The sequence below is a fragment of the Culex pipiens genome, chromosome 3 (assembly GCF_016801865.2).
Source record: "Culex pipiens pallens isolate TS chromosome 3, TS_CPP_V2, whole genome shotgun sequence".
In the NCBI taxonomy this organism is placed as follows: Eukaryota; Metazoa; Arthropoda; class Insecta; order Diptera; family Culicidae; genus Culex; species Culex pipiens.
Genome location: NC_068939.1, coordinates 40,144,503 through 40,155,090, shown reverse-complemented (window position 1 = coordinate 40,155,090; position 10,588 = coordinate 40,144,503). Strand labels below are relative to the sequence as shown.

Genomic DNA, 10,588 nt, shown 5'->3' with positions numbered 1-10,588 from the left:
CAAAATATCTCCTTCAATAAACACCTTGAATTGGCTTTTTACCTCGTCCAGCTTTCTCTGCTGTTCTGTAGTTAAACAAAGTTCATTTTCCTGATCAACGGCCTCTACCTCGACAACATCTCCAATCTCTTCCAGCTGACTGTGAATCGTCGGCTGAATGTTGAACATTCGCCAAAAATTCATTCCAAGAATCAGTCTTCTCTTCATCGAAGGGGCCACCAGCGTGATGACAATTTTTGTTACGCCATTCAACGTTACTGGCAGGTGTACGTAACCACTCACTTCCAGCCGATCTCCTCCCGCCGTGAATACTTTCGTCTCCGACGGAAACACCTTCAATTTCAACTTCCGTAACAGGTTCTTACTACCTGCACCTAGGATCGAAACTTGTGCACCGCTATCCAGCAAGCCGATTAATCGGACCCCTAGAACGTTCACCCCGGCGTAGGGACGGTTATCTCCTTCAACGCTCACCTGCAACTCATTAATGTCTGACCTGTATGGAACAAACAACGTTGGAGGCTTTTTATAGGTTTTTCGGTGACCTCCTACACCGAAGTTCGCCCGTTTTTTAGGCAAAATGGACACTTTTCCTTGGGGTAGTCATGGAACCCACAAACCGTGCAGAATACCTCCTTTGGCATCATGCAGACTTCAAAGTGGTGGTTCCTTCCCCTACAGTTGAAACAGACCATCTTATCTGGGACGCGATAGTTCTGTACTCGTTTCTCTAATGTACTGGCACTAGAACCTTGATTTTCGTTCCGTTCCTGAGTTGGAGGCCTGAATGCCGGTGGCTTACTCGATCCTTGGGTTCCCTTCCAGTTTGGTTTAGTTCCAGAATCGGCCGCTTTCCACGGTCTCGTTTCCGGTTTGTTGTATTTCTGGGACGGATCACGAGACACTTCGTGAACATGTGCTGACTTTGGCGCCGGTTCTGAATCTTTAGTCCGGTACATCCAACTGTTAGCCGAATCCAGAATCTTTCCCCAGCGTTTCAACGCCTTCAACGTTCGGACTCTCCTGACAGCTAGTACGTTTTTGTAATCCGAACGGAGGTTCCTGAAAATTATTTCAAATTTCCTTTGTTCGCTCGGTGGTACTGCCATAAAACGGAAAATCTCCATCTCCGCGTTGTAGAAGTCCTGGAATTTTTCCGAACGTTTTTGTCTACGCTGAGCTGCTTGCTGCTCGTAGTTGTAATCCATATCTGGAGGTTGAAATTCAAGCTTCAGCTCAGTAACAAGCTCGCTCCATTTCCGGAAATCACCATTGTTCTTCCCTTCCATGTACCACGTTCGTGCGTCTCCGGTGAAGAGATGGATGGCTTCGTTGAACAAATCGCGTCGTGAAATTTGCTCGGCTTCCGCCATAAATTCCACTTCAGCGATGAACCTGTTCAACTTCTTTCCTTCGTCCTTTCCATCATATTTTACCTTCCAGTCCGCCACGGAACGTGGCCGTCTTCGTAGAGTACGTGCCACATCTTCATCACTGCTTTCCGTGACTTCCGAGTCCTCGCTACTGTCATCCGTTGGCTTTCGCTTGTTTTTCTTCTTCTCCGGTTTTGTTCTTTGTTTCTTATCTGGTTTAGAACGTTTTTCCTTGACCGGGTTCGCCGTGTGTTTAACCGACTTAGAATTCTTTCCCAAATCCAAGCGGCTCAACTTCTGCTCTATCATAGATTCCATGTGCTTCATCAACATTTTGACCGTTCTAACCGAAAGGACCTCTACTTTCTTTTTATTCCTCTTGGGCTTCTTCTTGACTTGCTTCAATGTACCAGTGTTCCTGTTGGCGCGTACGGTATCATCACTGGACTCCTTCTCATTTTCGGAATCATCCTCGTCGGAATCTCTCTCGTCGGAATCTTTCTCGTCGGAATCTTTCTCGTCGGAATCTTTCTCGTCGGAATCTTTCTCGTCGGAATCTTCCTCGTCGGAGTCATCCGAAGATTCTGAGTTTCCAGTGAAAACCTTATCGCCCTTCTTCTTCAGTTTTTCCAACGCCTTACGAGTAGCTTTCTTTTCTCGCTTGCTCGTATTCGGGTTGGAAGAAAACATAGAAAAATTTTCATTTAGCATTTTTAGTGCTGAACTTTCTAATCCATCTGTATCTATATATTCTTTTAGCCTCATCACCCTGAAATACAGGTGAATGAGTCTGGTTTTAAACGCGGGTAATTCTACTTTCTTGGGATTCTGATTTTCTAGTCGATCGCGAATCAAAGCTAATTTCCTATCCACTGCATCTGCCTCCGAGGCACACTGTACCGGATCTGTAATCAAAACAACCTTGACACTTTCATCTTTAATCGCTCTCCTTAACTTCCGTTTCTTAGCATCCCGCTTATCATCACTACCGCAAGTTATCAACCGGATGTTCAACTCATGTTCAATTTCGTCATCCTGTAGGTGATCAACGTTCATTGAACGATATTGCATTTCAAATGCTTCCATGGTGATAGTAATTAAAAACAATATAATGGCAAGAATATAATAAATAAAGTAAAATACTAACAACAGGTTATCTGTCGTAATAACAAATTAAAATAATAATAATGCAAACAAGTACCACTAACAGACGTGCATATATTTAATAAATAGAAATAAGTACAAACAAATGTGAATAATAAATATTTATGTGTTTTTGTGTTTGTGTTTATGGTTTTATTGATCAATCAGGACCTTGATAATATCACAACTCTCTTCTAAAAACTCCACTCAAGATACAATCCAAATTTGAAATCTTAACTGCTCTTGTCTAAAGCTGCATTTAATATGAATTAAATTCAAATATTTATTTTGTCTAGAAGAAGAACAGTACGGTTCCTACACAAACATAAGAAATATGATTGTGTACTCACCTCCCGTCTGAATTGAAAATCCTTAGATTTTATTCAAATCAAACCACCGAATACCGTTCGTTTCGTATAGTTGGGCGCCAAGTATAACTACTATGTTTTAAGTCAATACAAAAACAGCTATACGGGAGATTGGACACTTATGGGGTTGTCCAGCTTCTCAGTTTGGAGGCCAAGACTCCGGGAAAATCCCAAGGGTCGGCGTACTACTAGGCTCGGGGTGATGGCGCAACAACGACAACGACAAATCGTACCAGAACTTTTGGGCTATGAGAAATTGTGTCACTGTTCTAACCAGACAAGAAAAACTATTTTAATTATGTAAGAAAACCAAGATTTTATTGAAGGAAAACTAAACAACTAAGGGGGGGGGGGGAATCTTTATTAAAACTACGTGTTAAGTGTGTGTGTGTGTGGGGGTTTATTGGGTAACGTACCGGTACGATTTCTGCTGCTGCTGCTGCTGCTGGGCGACTTCTTCTTCTGCTGCGGATGGGAGGTTTTGGCGAGCGCTCGCCACTGCTACAACGGCCTGGAACTCGAGATCCTGGCCGGCTTCGCCGACACAGTGGCCGCACACGTGGCCTCGCACTTCCGGTGTGCGAGCTTGGGTGGACCGACAGGGTCCGGATTGTCGGATTGGGGTTTCGGGGTGGCGTGGAGTTGATGTTGGGGTTATTCAGGCGTCCTCCCTCATTGGCGCGATCCCCACTGTCCAGGCAAGGCCGGAGTGACAGCAGGGAGAGGGGTCTCTCCTTGGGAATTAGGGCAGTTCTTGCCCGAGAGATCGCTCCTTAACGATGATGGCCCGCAGGCCAGAGCGCGGTAGGTCTTTTACGGTAAGACGCAACCGGAAAGCTTCACGGCATTCACACCGGCTGGGCCGACTCGTGTGCCCGTTCCGATCGACCGCGTCGGTCGGAACTCAAAATGGCGGTTCCAAAGGCACGGATACCAACCACTCGCGTACAAATTGTACGTCTTTTACAAGGTCCTGGGAGGAAATCAGGGAATTAGTCCAGCCGTACTAACCATTTCTAGTCAGTAGGTTAAGTTAGCGTAAGATACCACCCCGACGATGGTCTCACCTGATTGACCTGGATCTAACACACAGGTTCTGGATCCACTTCTCACACTGGACTTTAAACTCCACTTTAACTTTTTGGTGTTGGGCACACGAACGCCTGGGACTAAGTGACCGGTGGCGGTCTTCAACATGTCCTCGAACCCTCCTTTTGGCTTTAGGTGCCACCCCCATACCCTTTCCACTTCTCCTTCTCATCACCAAGCGGGGCGAGAGATGTTGAAGATGCGTTCTGTGCTGTAACCCTTAACGGTATTGTTGTTGTTCTCGAAGACAAGTTGTACCCACTGTGTGTAACCCCGTTGTGTTGTTCAGTGTGTTAACAATTAGTAATCTCCTGCATGACTCTACCCTACTAATCTACTTTTAACAATATTTATTTATTTATTTATTTATTTATTAAATTGATGTATATTGCATTCAAAAGCTAAACCCTACTAACATGTAACACAAATGACCATAGAAAATACTGGTACAAATAACATTTACACATTAAAAAGAAGAAAACCTGAGGAAATTGTAACAGTTGGTTACAATTCCCCGGATTTTTTTACATTAGAAACAGTATTATTCATACCAGGGAACCAGCCGCGTTCCATTAAGTCCGATTTTGGGTTCCATTTCGCCCACTGTGGTGTGGTTTTAAAAGAAACCTTACTATTTTATACATTTTTAAAAAGGTATTCAAAAGACCAATTTAACGAGCTCATAAGATCGAAAATCTGGCAATTCTATCAAAAGTTGTAAGCACATAAGTGCCCTGGATTATGAAGATCTGACTACCCAATGTGATGACATGAAAAATGAGTCAAATTGATAGAACACTGAAAAATCCACCTAAGGGTGGATTAAGTAACGTTTTGATAAGAAAATTAAATTTTGAATTATTCTGGTAAAATGAACAAATCGATGCAATTTTGTACAGTAAAAAAAAATTAGTGCAATGAAAATCAAAGTACAGATAAATTCTAAAGAGTAGTGGGAACAACTGTTGGTTGAGAGTGCATATATAACTACAGGTGGTGCAATTGCAACCCACCTTAGTTGCAATTTATCCAACGATCAGTCAGTATAAACCCCAAGCCATGGACCGCTGGACGGGGAAAGTCGCAGTTGTAACCGGTGCTAGCTCGGGCATTGGGGCTGCCATCGTACAAGAGTTAGCCCGTGCAGGCCTCACAACGGTTGGTTTAGCACGTCGCGTTGATCGTGTTGAAGCGTTGAAGGGGTCTCTACCAGCCGAAGCTGCCGCCAGGTTGCATTCCCTCAAGTGTGATGTAACGAACGAGGAAGACATTTCGCGAGCTTTTTCGTACGTTTGTGCAAAGTTTGGTGGCGTGGATGTTCTCGTTAATAATGCGGGCATCTCAAGGGATTGCACGGCACTGATGACGGGAAACGGCCAGGACGTCCGGGAGATCTTTGAAACGAACGTGCTGGGACTGATCACGTGCAGCCGGGAAGCGTTTCAGTCGATGAAGCACCGAGGATCGGATGGACACATCATCCACATCAACAGCGTGGCCGGTCATCAGGTGCTGGACCTTCCCCGCCAATCGGTGTACAGTCCGAGCAAGTTTGCCGTGACGGCACTCACGGAATCGATGAGAACCGAGCTGAGGAATCAGGGCACGAAGATCAAAGTTACGGTAAGAGTGTATTTTAAATCGTTAAAATTTCTTTAAATAATGTTCAATTAAATTCTACAGAGTATCAGTCCCGGAATTGTGAAGACCGAGATATTGGACGGCATTCCAAACGTAGAGCAGCTCCCCATGCTGCTTCCGGAGGATATTGCCGGCGCCGTGATTTATGTACTGAGTACCCCACCAAGGGTTCAAATTCACGAACTCACAATCCGTCCTGTAGGGGAGCCATTTTGAGGCTTTGGTGTTTTTTTTAATTCTATTTAAAAAAAACTTTTACACACCATTGCGAAATAATGATTATTGCATAACAAAATCTGTTCAAATATTATTATTTATCACGGCACCAAATGCACTCCAATTTGTAAAAGACATCTGCGCTTAGAAAAAAAACAGTTTGCACTGATTCAAACAAAAAAAAAATCCGCGCATGTTGTTATTGTTTATTTTATTAACGTGACTTTAACCTAGGTTTTTTTGTGATTCGATTATCCGAAGTGAAAATTTGCCTAAACCTTCGGATAATCGAGTCTGGATTGTATTATTTTTTTTTAAACTTAACAACAAAATCAATGCAGTAAATAAACATTACTTTATTTAGAAACCATATAACTTGATTGAACTTTTTTGAAATCGTTTACAAAAAAATGCATTAACAACTTGCTGAATATACAGGTACCTTGGGTGGAATCGGAAGTAGAGCCGACGCAGAGCAGGAACGTGGTTTGCCATTAATTTTGAGATTTACCTGAAATCCGTAACGGAATCCTGATACCACCTGCCGCGTTGCCGAGACAATCTGTATGTTGCTGAAATGTTTGATGGTGTAGTGACTTGAAGCGTTTTTCACGCTGCTAAATCGCAAGATTTAAATACCTGTAATTCTTAATTCTGCTTGCATCTAATGCTGCTTTAACCATGTTAATATTTTCGGCAGTAGTCAGTTCGGCTTGGCCCAATGATCTTACACCTCCAACTATAGGAATGTTAAGATTTGGAGAAGATAAACCTTTGGATGAAATCAAATCTTTCCAGCTGGCTCCCGTCGTCAAGGCCAATCCCATCAACACGACCAGTGCACATGGCACTAACTTTGCGGTTGCACCCAACATTGCTTCCAAAAAAAATTCGCCAGGCTGTTGGCGTCCACGAGATCGCTAGCCGAGTGATGCTGCCATGTGGATAATGCGGGGTTTTTATATGGATTTCTATTACGGGAGACCCACACAAAATCATGTGATACAGTCAGTACTCGATTATCCGAAACCTCGATTATAATCCTTAAATCTCGATAATTAACCAAAGATTTGATAGATTTTACATTGCTGCAATTATTAATATTGACAAGAAGAGAGCTTTGGACATAATCTGACCCTTGGAATTTTCAGCATGCTTTTATTTAAGAAAAAAAGAAACCACCGAAGCATTTTAAATGGGCGTAATATTCAATGTTTGGCCCTTTTAAAATGTAAGTCTTGATTTAAAATATTCAAAAAAAATTATTCGAGAAGATCGGAAAATTTCACGAATGTTTCATGTGTTAACATTGATAATCGGACCATTAGTTGCTGAGATATCGTCATTAGAAAATGGTGGGTTATTTTGGTGAGATTAAGAAAACTTCAATTTTCGTGTTGCTTTTTCTTAAAGCGGCTCTATCTCAGCAACCCGAGGTCCAATCTTCAATGTCTTTTAGACAATTTTATTGCAAATTTTCTGAACTTCTCAAAAAAAAAAAATATAAATGGTCACTCATGGTAATTATTTTAAAAAATAGAAAAACTGCAAATATTTCGCTAAAATCAAACTTTCGGTGTTTATATCTTGAAAATGGAACCCTTTATCAAAAAAATAAAAGTACTTTTCGATTGCAAATTCAATTTTGCATTAAAAAATAATGTCAAACTTGTTTTTGCATGAAACTTCGATTTTTTCCAAAAACCACTGTTTTTTCTAAAATTCATAACTCGGCGGCAAATTTTATGACCATGTTTCTCTATGGCTCAAAAGTTGCGGATTTTTGTCCCCTAAATCATATCGAAAAATCTCGAAAATCAAAAAAATGCGTATTTTGGGAAATTGAGTATTAGTAAAAAAAAGTTGATTAAAAAATCGGCAATTTTTTTTCCGTGTACCTATTTTTTTCTCAAAAGACCTCAACAATACCTACAACTTTGCCGAAGACACCAAATTGATCAGAAAATTCACTCAAAAGTTACAGCTGTTTGAATATTTGCATACCATTTTTTTATGGACAGCAGCCAAAATTGTATGGAGACTTGTATGGGTGAACCAATGACGCAAAATAGCTTATTTGGTCATAAGGAAGGCCCCCACAAAGTTTAAGTCAAATTAAAAAATACAAAAAATAAAAATGGTCCAAATCGGCCGATTTCAGCGAATCGGCGTAAACAAAAACGTCTACTCTAAATTGCTAATTACTCATCGGGGTAAACTCGGATCGTTTTGAAGTCTACGACAAAGTTATTCGTCATATTAATAAATCTGATTTATGTTGTAAAAGTCTCTATTGAACAAGTTTCAACAATATTTGTTCAAAAAAACATTGATTACATCTTTTTTTTACATTTTTCGACCAAAAATACTATTTCGGAACAAATACGTTAAACTATCCGGATTGTTCCGGAACCGGTTTAGTGTTTAATGGTGGTCAGATAGAGGACAAAAAACCCACCTTTTGCAATTTGAAGCATCTAAATTCGTCCACTACAGCCCGATTACGAGTCCCTAGTCTGATATTTGAAAGTCTGAAATTGGGGTTCGGACAAATATTTAACTCACTGTATATTCTTAATCAAAGTTACTCTCTTAATTTCGTAGACGATGGCTGTATTTACAGCCATTTCTACACTTCTACAAACTATGGCAGTGTGTGCGCGCCTTTCACATCCCAAAGTCCTTACTCTCGTCGTATGGGACATAATTGGCTGCGCAACAAATATTTAATTATCTTTAAAGCTCATAAATTAATGAAATCAATTTTGCTCATGCAACTTATGCACATACTTTTACTGTTACTAGTCAAATCAATCATTTGAATGTTGATTTGTGGCTTGTAACAGCACAACGATTTAGCCTGTTTGGTGACCGTACTTTTTGGAGCTGAACTGTACGAGCTGGGGCTGAACCGTACGTCAAAAAAAAAAAAAATCGCCGCGTGCTTCAGAATTTCAACCAATCAGAAGGTGGGTCGAAAATAGGTACATTGAAGCAGACATGCATCGGCACTACCCAGTCACGAAATATTCTAGCAGAGCTGGTTTTGCCAGAATCCTGCTAGAACGGTAGAACAATTCTGCTAGAATTCTTTAAGAATATCCAGCTCTGTAAGAACTCTGCTAGATGCGTGTTGCCAGTTTAAAACGTCTTGTTTTTTTTTTTTTGCATGAACAAGATGTAGAAAACATTGGTTCATTGGAAAAACCGACTTCAGGTATATATTCATGTAACTGTTCTCATAAGCTCTCAAGAAGAACTTCTAAAAAGCTCTTTGAGTGCATTTAACGGTTCTTACACAGATTAAGACAAAGTTAAAACTGCAAGTTGATTTTTGGTACAGGTATACACTGCCGTTCTACGCATAATTGTCCCATGTTCAAAAAAGTGCAACTGAGAAAAACGCGATTGAAATTTTTCGACCGATTTCTGTGTTTCTACGCATAATTGTCCCGTGGGTTCCTATTCGCCCTATGTGTCCCTAATCGCCCCAGTTAGCAGTTTATCACCCTTATTTGTGATTATCTTGCTATACAACAGGTAAACAAGGCTTAATGATTAGTAAAACTAATGATTCCGTGTAAGAAAATACTTGGTGGGACAATTATGCGTAGAAGTTCAACGATGGGACAAACAGACTTGGTGTTGTTTTTGATGAGTTTCCGAACAAAGTACCAGATGTTATGTGTTTTTCTTAAAGTACACATCAGACTAAACTTAAAAATGACATAAAGTCAAAATCGTCAAAAACTGACATGGGACAATTATGCGTAGAACGGCAGTACAGTGATGTCAACCATCGCGACGCTCATTTTTGGTTCGCGGCACATTTTTTGTTTGTAGTGCTTTTCAGTTACGGAATTTGACAAAGTTGTGTATGAAGGACTTGTAGAACACACCAAATTGTACAACTTTGCTGAACATAGTATTTATTTTTGATGAATACAAAAACTGTTACAACCAAAAATGCGTTAGGCAAACGAAAGTATCGCGAACCATTGGTCCTGAGGTCTGGAATCTTCTTATAACTTTTTGCGTATGAATTTTACAGCTATACAATGTTCTGAAGAAATGTTGCTGTTGGTGAGTTCTACAAGTGCTTTCAACACCATTTTGTCGAATTCCGTAACTGAAAAGCACTACAAACGAAAAATGTGCCGCGGACCAAAAATGAGCGTCGCGATGGTTGACATCACTGCAGGTATATCGCATTTATGGAGCATCATTTTAAAAGGGCACATAAGCATTTTGACAGCTAGAACTATTTTGCAAATTACGAGACAACAGTTAACTATTTAACAAAACCCGCAGCGTTAGAAGGTAGCTGGGAAGGCCAGCTATTGTTTTACACATCGAGTTTTGTGAAAAAGTTAACTGTTGGCTCGGAATTTGCGAAATAGTCAAAATGCTTATCCGCCCTTTACTCGTGTTGCTCCAGATTTCTGGTATTGACTTAAAGCAGAGATCTTCAGTGAGGATGATTAGCTCCCACTACTCATCTGTTGGTTCATTGTGTAACTTCAGCTGATCCGTCAATAACGGAGTAGCAGCTCATTGGCAGTCAACCATGCTCATGCTCATGCTCACACTTCGGATAATCGAATACGGACTGTACTTAGTTGACGTTTTCGGATTGTCTGTGACGCAGGCAAAATTATTGAAATGCACAACAAACCTGTTCAAATATTCGGACCGATGATTGCTCTGTATCAACAGAAAAGGAATTAAATTTCTCAAAAATAAATAAACAACACTTGG

The 10,588-nt window shown here is 40.8% G+C and overlaps 2 protein-coding genes and 1 long non-coding RNA gene across 3 annotated transcripts; 1 reads left to right on the top strand and 2 right to left on the bottom strand.

Annotated features, from left to right (window-relative positions):
• Positions 1–547: 547 nt before the first annotated feature.
• LOC120424838 (DNA topoisomerase 1-like) lies at positions 548–4,455 on the bottom strand. The gene is made up of 2 exons (XM_039589068.2): positions 3,952–4,455; positions 548–3,857 (listed from the first exon to the last, which is right to left on the bottom strand). Exon 2 carries the CDS (start codon positions 2,457–2,459, stop codon positions 549–551), a length of 1,911 nt encoding a protein of 636 aa, XP_039445002.1. The 5' UTR covers positions 2,460–3,857; positions 3,952–4,455; the 3' UTR covers position 548.
• Positions 4,456–4,879: 424 nt separating this feature from the next.
• On the top strand, positions 4,880–5,859 carry LOC120424843 (farnesol dehydrogenase-like). Its single transcript, XM_039589086.2, has 2 exons — positions 4,880–5,596; positions 5,657–5,859. Exons 1-2 carry the CDS (start codon positions 5,033–5,035, stop codon positions 5,828–5,830), a joined length of 738 nt encoding a protein of 245 aa, XP_039445020.1. The 5' UTR covers positions 4,880–5,032; the 3' UTR covers positions 5,831–5,859.
• Positions 5,860–6,166: 307 nt separating this feature from the next.
• Positions 6,167–6,745, bottom strand: LOC128093579 (uncharacterized). Its single transcript, XR_008212608.1, has 2 exons — positions 6,470–6,745; positions 6,167–6,402 (listed from the first exon to the last, which is right to left on the bottom strand). It is a non-coding gene; the product is annotated as an uncharacterized LOC128093579 (long non-coding RNA).
• Positions 6,746–10,588: the final 3,843 nt, after the last annotated feature.